The sequence below is a fragment of the Microtus ochrogaster genome, chromosome 1 (genome assembly GCF_000317375.1).
Source record: "Microtus ochrogaster isolate Prairie Vole_2 chromosome 1, MicOch1.0, whole genome shotgun sequence".
Lineage (NCBI taxonomy): Eukaryota > Metazoa > Chordata > Mammalia > Rodentia > Cricetidae > Microtus > Microtus ochrogaster.
This window is the reverse complement of record NC_022009.1, coordinates 55,995,233-56,011,774: the sequence shown is the minus strand read 5'-3', so window position 1 is coordinate 56,011,774 and position 16,542 is coordinate 55,995,233. Positions and strand designations below refer to the sequence as shown.

Below are 16,542 nucleotides of genomic sequence, written 5' to 3'. Positions count from 1 at the left end.
TCACTGACTCTGCCTACTTTCTCCCAGCATTCAGTTTAGTTTTCCTGCTTAGCTCTATTATGCCTTATCACAGGCCAAAGCAGCTTCTTTATTAAGTAATCAATAAAAGCAATGCATCTACTGGACTCCCCACACTATTTCTCCTTTTCTATCTAAATAAAAGCGAAGGTTTTAACTTTAACATAGTAAAATTGCATATAAAAAACAGGTATCAAGCAAGATTTACAATTACAATATTTATATATCTACTTTATCTTTTATCATAACTAAGGAAAACTATAATTATAACTATTTGTTTTTCAAATCCATCAAAGACCCCAGGAGGATGCAATATTACCTATGTTAACAGGAAGTGCATTGTAAGCAACTTCTAAAACTCTAGAAATGACAGAGACATCTCGCTGCCTGGACAGTCATTCAAAGTTCTTCTGTACTGTTGGGGCATCCATCTTTAGTCTACAGGCCCGTAGTATCAGGCAGACTTTTCCACGAAGCAGGAAATTTCAAACACGTCCACCAACACTACCTTGCTATGACAGGGATGCTATGCAGATGTGGTGTAGAAGGTACTTAACATCTAGCACACAGACATCTTAGTACTATTAGTGATTATTATTTGCTATGCTCTGAATGTCAGCAGTCCATATATAAATGCCTCCTGAGAGTGTTGCTGGTGAGATTATGTTAGAAATACTGACTAGATTTGTACCGAGTCAAGCATTATATTGTACATGATTAGTGTGTGATCTAGGGTTGTGTCCAGTTTAGCAAACTCCTCGATAATGTGGACGAGAATATGGGAGATTTACTGATTGGGTTCAGCGATAATGTCTAAAATTTTGGTGCTTAGAGGTCAGATTAAATTTAACAGGTATGAAGATTTATGTCACATTTTGCCTTTGGGTCTACCGAAGTATGGGAGGATTTGATAGCAAATGTGAATGACCTCAGAACTTTAAATTATAATTCATTTTGTGATAGGGAAGACAGATACAGTGGTAGTTTACATAGGAAGATCACCTTTCAGTTGGTTGATCTGATTATATCATATGTCAAATATTGTGTTTATATCTGAGCATCCACCCACAGGAGGGTCCCTGACAAATTAGACTAAAGGAGGAATGGAAAAGCCACCACTTCAAATCCATCCCATGTAAGGGACAGTTGAACGGGCCAGTGTTGTTTATCTGGGGGGAAAGCTGACTGGCCCAAGGTAATACATATAGTCATGTATGCACCTGTCTGTCAAATGGAAAGGAACATAAATAGATTGTATTTATGGTTCCTGAGGTTTGGATTTAGACTGGTAGATGAAAGTCGTTCTACTCAGGAATAAAGAAACAAAACAGAAATGTCAGTAAATGGAAGTGTTTGGAAAAGAAAATGGCTGACTCTGTATGGATCTATGTTCGCTGCTCCTGACCTTGTTCATGCAGATGACCAAGATAGGTGGAGATGCTGTAGGCAGAGCTCAGGTATGAACTGCAGGAGAGAATGAAATGTTCTCCCTTTGTGATTTGCTAACTCCTTACCTAATAAGAAAGCCCAAAGCCTGCAGCTAACATGTAATATGTGAGCTCCCTTTATCTAGCCAGTTCCTACTTTTCCAGCTATACCTTTGCCTTTGCAGGGAAAACCTCCCCACTTCCTCCTTCAGCTCAAAACAAAACAAAACAAAACCACACAGCAATCAATCCAAGGAGTAAACCCTGTGTGTGAATTATTACCACCATATATTCTGAGAACAAGGTGATTAATGGAGGGGGAAAACATCAGGCAAGAAGGATATGAGGGGAGACAGTCAGGTTGCAATCCCCATGACTCACATGAATGCCAGGAGGGTGCTGTCGCATGCTTTTAATGTCAGATGGTGGAGACAGGGATCCCTGGAGCAAGCCGGCTAGCAAGACTAACTGAAATGGTGAGCTGTGAGTTCAACTGAGAACTGTCCTCCCAGTGAATAAGGTGGAGAGAGAGAGATGGGGGATGCTCTCAGCACCAGTCGTGGACCTCAACATGCACACAAACACATGTGCGCACATATATATGCACACACATACCATACATGAAGAAAAAACGAAGAGTAGACGGGGCTGGGACATGGGACATAGCTGAGTGGTAGAGTGTTTGTTTAGCATGCCTGAGACCCTGGGTTCATCTAGTGTTTTTCTTTAGTAATTTAAGGTCAGAAATGAAAAAGATTACAAGAAAATATGATGCTAACATTTTTATTTTTGATAATGTATGTACATAAAATTAGGAATGGCTTTAGGAATAGTAACTTATCTTTAGTATTTATATTCTGATATACACATGGAAATAGGGAGTATATGTATGAGACATAGCATTAAAATTAGAGAAAGCTCTAACTCTTCATATTCCGGTTTTCCTTAACGGCATGCCTTTTGTTTTTTTTAAAGGTGAGATCTTCAGAATTATTGCAAATCAGAGGAAGAGAAGTCAAACGATCACAAAAAAGGAAACCAGTTGTTAAGTCGTTGAAACCAAGAAAGACTGTAAAATCTCAGGAGGATAAAAAACTAATTAAAAAGTAAATTCCTTAAGTTTATATATTTTCTGTTTTCTTTTTAAATATTTATTATTATTTTATGTGTATGAGTATTTGCTTGTATACATGTATGAGCGACAAATGCATTCCTGGTGTCTGGGCCAGAAGAGGGCATTGGATCTCTTGGAACTAGTGTTGTAGATGGCATGGGTTCTGGGGATCCAAGTGCCCTTAGCTGTTGAGCTCTCTCCACGCCCCCCATACCCCTTACTTATCCAGAGATAAGTGGCTTGATATGTGAAAACGTATTGTTGGGAGGAAAACTTAATGTCTCCTCATGTGGTGTAGAGATCCATTTGGAAACTTCTCAAAGGAAGAACTGGTGGCAGGCTTCCTAGTCAGGGTGCAGGTGTATCCTCCACACTCCCTGTTTCTGGTTCTGAGGAGTCGTTCTCTAACCTGGGATCAAGCGTGGTAGAGATCGTGGATTTGGTCATGGTTTGATTAACTAACTGCTATACTTTATTGTTTAATTTTATCATGATAAAGAAAGACCTCACTCGACATGGTCATAGGCTCATCAACTTAGTAATTTCAGTTTCTCTTGAGTGTCCATTCATGTCCTCTCCACTGTCCCTGCTGTATCTTTAATGAAGCTTCTTTCATTATTATTGAGAATTTATTATCATACAGTATATTTTAAAAATACAGTATATGTTTTTCTGTCCCTCAGTTTGTTCCCAGATCCTTCCCACCGCTCCCTCTCTACTCACACAATTTTATATTCTTTCTCTCTCTAAAAAACAAAGGAAGAGATGAACAAATCCAAAAACAAACAAAGACAAGAAACACACACACACACACACACACACACATCACCCCACAAAAACAGAAACCAACAATCAAAAGACCAATGAGGCAAAAATTGTCCAAACAAAGCAAAATGAGACAAAAGTCTACAACAAGCCCATTTAATGGGGTTTCTTACCACACACGAATGTAGCATGAGTTTCACTAGTGGCAGGTGAGTGCACAGTTTAGCTGTTGCCACTCATCCTTGTTGAAACTGGTTTTCTCTTCATGTCACCACTGGCGTTTTATGGGCTGCTTTATTCTAGATTATCCTTCATCTAACTCTTTACGGAGGTTTAAAGAAACTTTAATTATTGGCTCTTGTTGTTGCTTAGGAAACTGGGAAGGCCTGGACATGGAAGACGACCTGTTTGATTTTCCTTAACTGCTGGCTTGAACTTTGTAAATGGACATTACTCACCATTTAGGAGTTGAGAGTAGATTCATGGGTAAAGAATTCCCCAACTGATGAAACAGTGAAATTGGCATTTAAGTGACCCTGTGCATGCCATTGCTTATCTGCATTGCTTTAAGCTCATTTAGTTAGCAAGATTATGTATTAAAACAAACAGTGACAGCGGGCAACAAGTATTTTACCTTCAATAAATAGTTACTGTCAGATTACCAATGAAGCAGAAACTTCTTGATTTTTCTTTTTGTCCCTAAAAATCTTTGCATTTAGTGCATTAAGCAAAGTAGTGCGGCCACACACAGAGTCAGGGTCTTTTTTTTTTTTTTAATGTCTTAGCGTTTCAAAGAATGACAAATAGTCCTGCTTAAAGAGAGTGTGCTGTAAAAACACAAAGGCTTTCTTGAGAATGCCAAAAATATTTGCAGATCTTATTGATATATATTTGTTATTTTAATTCACGAAAGCTAATTTTCAGAAACCCCCATAACAGAGAAACTAGACTGAAGTCCGGGGGAAGAAATATAGGGCATTTAAAGAATTTATTTTATACAAGAGAATCTTGGAAAAATATTGCTGAAAGTCTTTAATACACTGCTCCTTTGTCTTTAGCCAATCTATCTTTTCTCACCAGTGACTAACCCACAAAGCCCTGAGAACTCAGTTCCTCATTGCAGCATATTGCTGTTTAGCTCAGTATACCAAGGAAGGTTCGTTTGCTAATCTGTGCTGTTAAACTGACGGGAACATCAGAATTTAGATAGTTGCAATACTTTTTTTTTTTTAAGTAAAACAAAACAAAACAAACAACACACCACAATGAGTAGCATAATCTGAGGCACACTCTACTAGCCAGGACCTGTCTGAAACAGGATGATGGCTCAAGTAAGCTTGACATGGGAGCTTACCTTTCTGTTCCTTTCCCTGCTCCTCCCCCCCCCGCATCTCTACTTCCCCCCTTCTCTCCATTTTCTAGTAAGGGAGAACCTATAGCCCTGCATTCCTGGTCATTGCTTGTCACACTCCCAGTTAGGTTTCCTATCTCAGACATTTCGCTGACTTCAGATGTACCTCTTCTCCTCCCTCACAGTGTTCACAAATATCATACCCTGTCCTTATGGACTCTATGCTATTTTGGAAAAGTTATAGACTGCTTTGTGTGTGGTTGAATAATGTACATGTGTGCCTAGCTATAGGCTAAATGCTGTATATGCGATTCAGTAACAGTAAAAATAAAATGAGTAATTCTACAGCCCTAGAATATCCAATATCCATTTTATTTTTTAAAAAATCCCCAGTTATCATAAATTTAAAATCTCAAAAAATTTTATTCCATCCTTTTTTTCTATAAGTTTTTAGAGAAATTGATAATATAACTTGCAAGCTCAAGAACTAAGCTTCTGCCCCTGCCCTTGTCCACTCCAAAATCTATATTCTTTATACTGTGCTGCTAGTTGGTGTTTTCTAGACACATGAGCCAGTATACAGATCAGCACTGGACACTTGTGAAGGACCAAAGAAACAGACAAAAAAAAAAAAACAGGGATAGTACAATGCATGGAGAAAGAGATTTATAAAATACAGACCCCCTTCCATAATCAAGGGGGATAGGGAATAAAGCAGAAAGTGAAGGAAAGAAAAAAAGAACTTGTCAGAGGCATCTGTCATCAAGGTTTTGTCTGAAGGATGTTTAGACATGAACGGAAGGGCAGACAGCAATATGTCTTTGTGTGTTGTCCTTCAAGCTGATAGCAGTTGACATCTGCTATGCAAGAAACTGGTCTAAATGCATTTACTCTTCTTAAGTCAAGACCCATGGTCAAATGAGAATTTTACAAGTATTTAAATGCAGGCAGCACAATCCAAGAACTACACTCTTAACATGGGTGCTGGAAGCCAGGAAGGATGCCTTTAAACTTAGAGATGTCAGACAGCCATAGTAAGCAACAGAGAACAGCTGTGCTGAGTAAAGGGAGCAAAGATGGATCTGCAAATGAGAAAAGACAGAGAGCATGGGACCCAGCTCACCTGGTCAAGCCTTATCTTTGAGGAGAACCATGACTGGCGTGAGCTGGTAATGAATAGAGAAGGGACGGACCTCTCCTTTGCTTTGGTTTTGCAAGTGAAGGAGAGATGTCAAATATTTCGTCTCTTGAGCACGAGAAATCTAGTTAATTGTGATAGCAGGGATAAGATTTGGAGCATTCAGCAGAGGGGAAAAAAATCCCTCTGGAGAGGATTTTGCCAGTGTTCAAAGAGAAGTTCAAACCTAGGAGGCACACCGAACTGGGGAACTTAAGACTTCAAATTAAAACAGAATTGAGGGAAAGATGGAAATCTGGGGCTAGAGGGTGCTCTGAAAAGCTCAGAGAGGATGAAGAGTTTCAAGAGGTGCTGGCTCTGTCTTGCAGAGCATGGCCTACAGATGGCAAGCTCCTTTGATCCAGTGGAGTGGAGAGCTGGCATGGAATAGCTTCAGATGAAGGACACGTCTCAGGAATTCTCAGTCTGAATTAATTGGAAAGGCATTGGGTTTACAGAGAGCAATAATGCACTTGTATCCCAGGAACTGCTAATTTGGGGATCTAGCCAAGCTAGGCCTGCTCCAGAGAAAGAAAGAAAGAGAAAGGGTGATCTCTCTGGTACACATCTATGAGGGTTAGAATGTGTAGAGCACCTGCACACAGCCTGGCACACACTAGGATGCTTAAAGGGATAATTGGATGGCAGGTGGCATGCAGCATCAAGGAATCAGGTCATCATGACTTCTTTGCAAGAGAGAGGCACATTTTTGGGAGTGGGAAGGGATGTAATACCTGAAGACACAGTGTCCATGTTCCACAGATGAACTTCTATAGTATGGGTATTCTTCCATCTTTTCTTTAGGAACCCTAGACTGAGTTACAGAATTTAAATGAGGAGAGACCACTGGAGGAATGCGTTTGCTTTAGACCTGTTCATTGCTGGTGTTGGTTGCTATGAATTTGAAGCTCTAAGCATTTCCCAAAAACTGCAGTATTAAATTTATCATAAGCCATGATTATAGTTTTGTGTCCGATCCCAACATTTCACTGTTTTAGAGCCCGAACTGAACTGCCAGTATCAATGTATTTATCTAACACCCATAAAATGATGAAAGAAGCTCACTTTCTTTCCTCTTACAGAATCCCACAGGCCCATCCAGTTCCTCATCTCCATGACCTGTGCACCACAGTCCCAGCTGCAGAGCTGCCTGTGGATCTGCACCTGGCTTCTCGAGCGTACCACACCCCCAACAGAACAGGTCACAAGGCCATGCTTGGGCTATTGGGAACGTCACTCTTAGATGATTGCTGCTTAGATGAACAGCGAGATAGGTAAGCATTTTCCGGTTATTTTGTTTTAATCTGTCAAGAATATTTAGAGAGAGGGAGAGAATGCAAGAGAGAAAGCCTTCTAATTAATCCATTGATGCCAGAGCCATCACGATGTAGCCTTATAGGTCCTACCTTCAATGGTTTTATTGGAAATTAAGTTTTCAACTCAAGAACACCAAGAGCCATATCACTCACCCTTAGCAGTAATTTATCAATTTGATTGATGAACCTAGTTTCACAAGCATCTGTCTGTCTTTGTTTCATTAATTGTTTTCTTTACTTTATGACCAACCTGGGGTACAGATGTGGAAACGGAGGCACATGAAAGTTAAGCCCTTCATTCATTTTATGCAGCTAAAAGACTCACAGTTTGGGGATGAGAACACAAGCATATGTTTGAACTGGAGTCCACTGTCATGTTTTGATCATGGATAGTACACAGGGCTATGGTTTTGGAGTTCATTCCATGTCTCTTTGTGTTTCCCTCCATTGGAATTCACAGATTGTTCTGTGATTGGTACATGATCTGCAACATTCTCAGAAGAGGAGAGGAAGGGAAAGAGATAACATTTGCTTAGTAGCAAAAATATTCCAAACTTGGTGTTACCTGTTTTTGCATGTTTTCTATTTGAATTTTCAACTGTTAAGGGAGAAGTCATAATTTCCATTTTAGTCATGAAGAAGTTTACTGAAGTTATCTCTGAGTACTGAATGGAACCCAGGAATGTCTAACCCAGTTCTGCCATCATACTTGACCTATTTGTTCTAATCAGCTCCCCAATTAAATTTTAACATCCTAGACCCCAGATATATTGATATCTACTTTAGTATTGTATGTCTTCCTTCCTATTCTCATGCATATAAAGAAAAATCTTTTATCACCCTATTTTCCTCATACCCAAAATGTGAGCTTTCACTTCCATGGAGTGTGTCTCCTGTCCACCATTGACAGGTGCTCTAGTCTCAACCTTTCAGAAGATTGGGAGGACTCAGAAAAAAGTCCATTACCTGCCTAATAATAAATATTAAATTAAATGGGACACTTTTTAAAATTAGAGTTTATTCAAGATATTCAAGAATAAGATTTCCAAAGATCACTTCTGACTGTACTTCTGAATTACTAAGGCTTACTACTCTTCATAGTATATTCTGAACCCCTTTGTTCTGATTGGCTTTGAGTATAAATTGGAGCACTGTATATATTCTTTTACAGTTTAAAACTCATTCTTTTTTTTTTTCGGTGGGGAGAGAGGGTTTCTCTGTGTAACTGCCTTAGCTAACCTGAAACTTGCTTTGTAGACATGCTGGCCTTGATTCAGAGATCTGCCTGCCTCTGCTGGGATTAAAGGCATGCACCACCATTGCCTGGCCCATTTTCTTAGCGTCCAGCAACCATAACGAAGTTTAATTTGACTCTTTGAAAGAAGGAATTCAAGCCATTATCATACTTAATTTTTAATTGAAGCAATGTATTTTCAGTACTAATGTGCCAATCACAATATACATGTTTTATCAAGTCAGGGGTAATTTTTTAAAATGAATGTATGGTGTCTTAGGGTTTCTATTGCTGTAAAGAAACACCATGACCAGGGCAATCCCATAAAGGAAACTATTTAATTGGGGCTGACCTACAGCTTATAAATAAATCAATAAAATGGACTAAATAGCCCATTATTGTCATGGCAGGAAATATGGCAGCATGTAGGCTGACACGGAACTGAAGAGGTAGCTTAGAGTTCTGCATCTTTATCCTCGGGCAACAGAAGTAACTGTGTACCACACTGAGCATACCTTAGATTTGGAGACCTCAAAGTCTACTCCCTTAGTGACATGCTTCCTCCAACAAGCCACACCTACTCCAAAAAGACCATACCTCCTAAAATTGGCACTCTCTATGAACTAAACATTCAAAAACATGAGTCTGTGAGGGCCATTCCTATCCAAACCACCACAATGGGGTTTGGAAATTTGGAAACTGTTTTGGTGCATCTGATAAAAAAAAAAAAAAAAATAGCAGCCTAAATCTGGGGGGAGGGGAGAAGGAGATACAAAATACAGAGTGTGTGTGGTCTAGTCATTTTAGGGTTCTACTTCCTTCTTTTTCTTTGGTACTGAAGATTGAACCCAGGCTTGATACATGCATGTAGATTCATTGCCACTAATGTCCAATCCCCTAATGAATCCTTGAAAAAAATTCTCTAGTTTCAAGGCTTTCCCTTTAACAGTCTAGGGGCCAATCATCTTTTTGGGTCCTTCCAGCTCTTGTTAGTCAGCAAACTGCTGGAACAATGCTGCTTTTTTTCCAGCTCTAAGTTTTTCTTTTTCCAAGAGAGTAAGTAAATGCTCTGTTTGATAAAGATAATTCTTGCCAATTTGTTTTTAAGTGCCAAATAAGAAGTTAATTTAAGTACTGAATATTTAATTCTCTAGCATCTGTCTGTTGAGGATTACCTTGCTAAACATAGCTTAACCTTTTCAAAAATATATCTGTCTGCTAAGCCTACAAGTTCAGAGAAATGTATAATTTTTCCAGAGTTCTGGAGAAAGGTAACTGAAAATAAAGCAAGCATCTCTGACTGTGGATTTGCTTTACTGTAATAAGAGTAGTTAACTCTAAATCATAATAATACTTGTGGGTATGAAGCCTTAGTGCTTTGCTAACTCTACACATAGTTATTATTATTTGTGGTAAATACCAAGACTATTTTAATAGAACAGTAAAGATTTGCACTCGTTTGTTTATTTATTTATTTATTTATTTATTTATTTATTTATTTATATTCTTCTCTCATACAATACATACTGACTCCAGCCTCTCCTCCCAGTTCCCTGCCTCAGTTTCTTTTCCTCTACTCTTTCCAGCACCCCCATCCCCTCTTCCCTGGACCCCCAGATACACTCTTCCTCCACTTCCCTCTAGATAAGAGCAGGCCTTCCAGTGATACCAACCAAATACAGTATAATTAGATTCAATAAGACTAAACACAAACCCTTATATCAAGCCTCCAAGTAGGAGGAAAAGGGTCCAAAGAACAGGCAAAAGAGTCAAGAGATACCTCTATTCCTACAGCTAAGAGACCCACAAAAATTCCAAGCTAAACAGCTACAACATGTATGCAAAGGATCTAGCAAAGATCCGTTTAGGCTTGATGATTGCCACTTCAGCCTTGGTGAGCTTCTATGAGCCTTGCTTAGTTGATTTTGTCAGCCATGATCTTGTGTCCTTGACCCCTGTGGCTTCTTCCTCCCATTCTTCTAAGGTGTTCCACCTGAGTTCTTGCCCAATGTTTGGGTGTGAGTCTCTGAATCTGCTCTGATCAGCTGCCAGAGGAAGCCTGGAAGCCTCTCTAATGGCTATTGGCCTAGGCACCCATCTATGAGTATAGTAAATAAAATATCATTGGGAATCACCTCATTGACTTTTTTCTTTTTCGTCTTTCTTCTTTTTTCCTTCCTTTCTCCTTTCTTCTCTCCCTTCCTCCATCCCTCGTTCCCTCCCACTCTTCTTTCCTTTCTTTTGTTCGCCAAGACTTGGTTTCTCTGTGTAATGGCCCTAGCTGTCCTGAAATTCACCTTGTAGATCAGGCTGGCCTTGAACTCAGAGACCCACCTTCTTCTGCCGCCCAAGTGTTAGGATTAAAGGTGTGCGCCACCAAGCCTGACTTAGTATGTGTTTTCTGTATTGCTTCTATTTCCATTTTAATGTCTTTAACATTTTATTGGTTTATTTAACTGTTTGGTTTTCCTTGGCCTTCTTTAAGGGATTTACTCATTTCTTCCAGTTTTTTTTGACTTATCCTCTTTTTTCTTTCTTTCTTAAACATTCTTTTTTATTTATTCTTTGCATCTTTCACATCATGTATCTCACCCCCATATCCCTCTCCCCACAAAATAAAATTTAATAGAGAGGAAAAAAGGGAAATATCTTGCCATGGATGCTATTGTGTGACATAGTGTTCATTACAAAGAGTCGTTGGTCTGGTTCAAGGCCTCTGGTTTCTGCCACACCATTGATGCTGGGCCCTCACTGGTTTTCTTCTTGGATATCCTGTTGTTGCCTTATGTCCTGGAGATCCTGCAGCTTTGGCTCTGCAGGTCTGGCCTGCAGATCATAGATGGGGTGTATATTGGGGTGGGCCACCTCTTAGCCTTGGTTCTGGCTCTTGGTAGTTGCAGGGTTAGTCTGTTGCAAGGGAAAGCAGCTGCTTATTCATCTGCCTGGCTAGCTTAACCCCAAAATAACCACACAGAAACTGTATTAATTAAATCACTACTTGACCCATTAGCTCTAGCTTCTTATTGGCTAACTCTTACATCTTGATTTAACCCGTTTTGATTAATCTGTATATCACCACATGGCAGTGGCTTACCGGCAAAGATTCAACATGTCTGACTCTGGTGGCGGCTTTATAGCGTCTGTCTCCTACTCTGCCTTTCTTCCTCCCAGAATTCAGTTCTGTCTTCCCTGCTTCCCTAAGTTCTGCCCTTTCAACTAGGCCAAGGCAGTTTCTTTATTCATTAACCAATGAAAGCAACACATGGACAGAAGGACCTCCTAGACCATTAGTCTGCTAGTCACCTTTCCTGTCCTCACCACCAGGGTGAGCTCTCCAGCACTGCCTAGGCTACTTCACCCCTTGCACTGCATTATTTTGAAAGCTCTTCTCCTTGGAAGAGGTATAAAATGTCCTGTGCCGAGACAGGTGTATAATTATCTCAGCATTATTATCTCTACATTGTACAACTTACAAATCAGGTTGAAGAACGAGTGTACATGGAAGTTTTTCCAACTCCTTCAAGGAAGGTAGTGATATTTGGTAAGAAAAAAAATTATGTAACAGAGACCAAAGAGAGTTGTTCATACTAACAAGGATTTAGTCGATAAAATATTTAATTTTGCAAATGAAGAAATTGCAGCATGGCATTTAGGAAACGGGTTCATATGCACACAGCTGGTTAGGATGCAGGCTCAGGCGACCCTGAATCTCACTCTGGTCTTTGCTGCATCTCTTTATGCTTTGTCCTGAGTACATATTCTTACCCTGTTGTCAGTCCCTGGTTGCATAGGTAGACAAATGCTCACTCACCCTTTGTAGCTCACATGTGTTTTATTGCCATCTAGGTTTGGAATCAGAGTATTTGCTCAAAGTGTGGTGGGGGATTGGTTTTTACTACATGACTTGACCAGTGCCTGTGCCCTTCCAGGAATCTCGAGGGAGGGCATGACTAACTGTGAGAGCCTTCCTTATGCTAATTCTGCAAGTCCATAGAGCTTTGGAGTTTCTGAATGTTGCCTGTTTTCTCTGTAATTCCCCATCACTCACTGCACTTTCCTGCCCACTAGAATGTGCCCTTGTCTCATGCTAAAGCTTTCTGTTGCCAGCTGTAGGATACCATTGTCTGTGATCTGTTGTACTCCATTCATAATGGGCTTTGCCTCTTTCTCTTTATTTCCTCCCTGCCTGGGTATCAGGGACCTCATTCTTACTGTCTGTCACTTCTCAGTAGTCAGCCTCTTCCTGACCTCATGGTATTCTCCTCTTGACCACCTTGCTGTGTGATCTAGGCAATAACCCGAGGTATTATATCAGAGAGTCCTGTATGTCTGTGCTAGACATTGTGCCCATGCCTGATGTTCACGGAGGCCGGGAGAGTGTGTCAGATCCCTTTGAACTGGAGTTAATAGTGTTGTGAATCACCGTGTGGGTACTGAAGATAAAATTGGGAACTGTGGAGGAGCTGCAAGCGCTCTTAGCTGTGGAGCCCCATCTCTCGTGTGTTTCCATCACCACACAGAGGGGTGATGACAAAAGCCATTTCACTGTACATATTAGTATTTGATAAGATGTTCGAAGATTGTATTTTTGTTCTTAAATGGAAATACATAAAAATAAATGATTTGTAATCTTTCCCCATAACTTTCTAACTTTAACGTTTTGGAAAAGCTGTATTTTTTTAAAAAATAAAACAGTCTCATTCCACCAGATGTCACTGTTTGCATGTAGCAACGAACTTTCAGTGGTTCAACAGTAAAACCCCCATCACATTTTACAAAAATAAAAATCAGTATAGTTACAAATATATTTTTCTATAGGCTCATAATTTTTGATATTGTATTCGTTGCTTTCAAAAAAGCATGCAGAATATTCATCTGCCTCTGTTGCAGATTTTAAAGAAAAATTACACAAGGATAAAGAAACTTGTGTGTAGGTTAGCATCTAAGAAGTTGGCTTGGAAAGTTTCTCCAGTCCTAGGAATTTTTTTAAAAAACAATCTCTATAAGTTGCAGTCTTACAGATTGTGGAACGAGATCCTATAAGTGGGATGTAAAAGTTTTTTGTTTAGCTATGAATATTTTGAAAATGGAATATAGAACAGCCTATTGCATATACATGGTACCTTGCTAAACTTTTTGTAAGCGAACTTCTTTAGTTTTCCTATGCACATATTTTGTGAATTACCAGAAGGTGATGGTATGTTCCTGAGAGCTTTCCCTCGGATTTTGTGCCTTGTAGCAAGGTCCACTTTCTAAGGAAAAGAAAGTGAAGGTGCTGTGATTGCCAGCTCCTCTCCCCAGGGTCCTCCTAAGGCAGAAGAGGCTGCCAGAGAGAGAAACTGCCATGGCTCCTAGGCTTTGGTTCACTGGTGCTTATAGACAGCCTAGAGAAGCGTTCTCACACTTCAGGTCACATGTCCTCTGACCTCTGGCAGCAACTCACAGTAAGGAACGTGTTTCTTACCCTGGCCGACAGTAGACTGACACTCCTGACTGTGACGGTAGATTGGTGTCGACTCTGAAAAAGGTGTAGCTTTTACTTTTAGAGAGAAGGGCTTGTTTTTCTCCTTTAGCCTCTTCCTTGATTGTAACAATATGGATTAAAATTTCAGCCATTTACTGAACATGTATGATTCGAAACACCCACTGCATATATTATTCCTAAGCTGTGGATATAAGAACCAGACAGTGTTGCTGTTTACAAATGAGGGAACAGATTGAGGAAGGGAAGGTATTGGTGTCAGTCTGTTTGGTATTGGTCTAACAGAATGCTCAAGATTAGGTAATTTATCAAAAACCAACCAAGTAGCCAGATTTGTACTGGAGTCTTAGATGTTCCAGAGTGGTCAGCTGCGTCTGGTCAGAGACACACACTTCTGCAACTCATAAGAAAAATCGAAGATGAAAATTCCCATCCACCAGAGCCAACTTACTCCTATAACAAGGCATTGATTCATTCAACAGAGCTGTAGCCTTATGACACAAATTCTTCTTGTTAGTCCCTACTTCTTAACATTGCTACTTTTGGGAACAGGACTCAGTGTGAGTTTTGGTGAATACAAATCATATTCAAACCATAGCACCAACATAGCAAGTGGCCAATTTAGGATTAAAATCCAGGCTACAGCCTCATTGCAGAGTCTCGGTCTTCTCACAGTATCAGTGATATTTGAACTTTCTTTCCCTTTTTTTTTTAAAGAAAGATTTCTTTATTTATACATTTGATTGCTCTATTTGCATATATATCTGCCTGACAGAAGAGAGTATTAAACTGAAGAGGGCATCTGGGCATTATTATCCCATATGGTTGTGAACCACCATGTGGTTCCTGGGGATTGAATTCAGGACCTCTGAAAGAACAGCCAGTACTCTTAACCATTGATCCATCTCTCCAGCCCATGTTTAGACTTGCTTAAGCATAAAGACCATTTGGTGTGCTTGGCCAGTATATTAATTCTCAAACCTACTGAATCAGAATTTACAGAGGAGGGGTGGATGATGTAGACTTGATGGTCACTCCTGGTGTTGTATGATCGAGCTGTTTTAGAAAGGCTAGTGATTGCCGGGCGGTGGTGGCGCACGCCTTTAATCCCAGCACTCGGGAGGCAGAGGCAGGCGGATCTCTGTGAGTTCGAGACCAGCCTGGTCTACAAGAGCTAGCGAGAGTTAGCCGAGAAAAGGGCTAGAGCTAAAGAGCCAAGCAGTGATTAAAAGAAAAAAAAAAGCTAGAAAGGCTAGTGATAATCAGAGGCTCTCAAACAGTATCAGAATCAACTGCGGGGACGGTGAAAACATGGATCACTGGGTTCACATCCCCAGTTTCCCATACATTAGGTGCATCTCTACCAAGTACATATAAGATGCTTGTAACAGTTAGGGAGTCCCAGTGGACCTACTCCAACAGCCCATGCTGGACTTTGGTTTTCAGGACCCCACCCCCCATTCTGTAAGGCTCTTTTTACTTAGCCAAAGTTCACCATCTACATCATAACTACTACATCCACACCCTTGGGAAATGGGCAATTAGTGTTGTCATCTCCCCAGCCTCATGCTATTTTCCATTATGAGATAAATACAAGGCAAGATGGAGTATATTCTACAATGAAAGAGCAGATCAAACACAGGAGGAAGTTTAAGGAGACAAAGGTGAGATTTATCTGGGTTGGGGGAGAGTTGTGCAGGTTTTGGAAAAAGAGTTCAGGTTTCTAGCTCTTGCTTGTTCCCATTTCCAGAGCCTCAGGGTCCTACAATTGTGTGTTGGCTTGGCTGCTCCAGTGTGCCACTCTATAAGTGGTACTCGGTCTCCAGTACCTAGTTCACCTTTTCATAGTATATATGGATTGAATGGCGCATTGGGGGAGTGAAGTAGGATTGGCACGGTCAGTGGACTCCAGCGTTTGGAGGAGCCTAGCTGCAAGGCGCTATAGTTTAGGCCCCATTGTAAGTTAATCATTGGAGCATTTGGAGAGGAAGTGATTGACACAAAGTCTGCCATGGGTCTGTAACAGGAATTGGAGGAGGGAGAGTCTGGAGGTAAAGAGCCAGAAAAGATGATAGCACAGGAGTCAGATGAGGAGCTGTGATCGTCAGGAGAGGCACTGGAGCAAATGAGCAGAATGGGCAGCTGCTGTTGGAAGTGAGGGCACGGTTGGAGATCAGGAGACTTTCCGTCCGAACTCAGAAAATGGTGATGTTTCCCAAAGATGAGAACTTGAGGAAGGTTGGATTCTCTTCTCTCAAAATAAGGGCTCATGGAAAACGAAGAGAGAAAATTACAAATAGTTGATTCACCTCTGTCATGTGGGAACTGTTGCTAACCTTGGATGGCCATTCCACTAAGGCTCTGGGCATGTCTGCCGAAGCTGGCACTGTGGAATGCCAGCGACACCTTCCATATTCTTTTGACCAACTAACATATAACAATTAATTGTGCCTTTGGGAACTGACAGTCCATGTAAATGATGGTTGCCACCCTGTTTATGACTCCCAGCTGAAGAGAAGAATGGCAGTGCTGTAAGCGCTTTATGTCACCCTGCCCCGACCGTCGTCACCTTCCCTCCACGGTTGGATGTATTTCTACTCCAGGCTCATTTTCTTAGTCTCTAGACCCGAGCCTGTTATTTTCCAGACCTACCGGTCA

General features: G+C 40.6%; 1 protein-coding gene across 1 annotated transcript in view; it reads left to right on the top strand.

Moving 5' to 3' along the window:
- The window catches only part of Ttc6 (tetratricopeptide repeat domain 6), a 152,590-nt gene that overhangs the window by 47,489 nt on the left and 88,559 nt on the right, over window positions 1-16,542 (top strand). Inside the window, exons 4-5 of the mRNA XM_026789898.1 lie at window positions 2,421-2,551; window positions 6,935-7,126. Of these exons, the coding sequence (XP_026645699.1) occupies window positions 2,421-2,551; window positions 6,935-7,126 (323 nt within the window). The remainder of the gene's footprint in view (window positions 1-2,420; window positions 2,552-6,934; window positions 7,127-16,542) is intronic.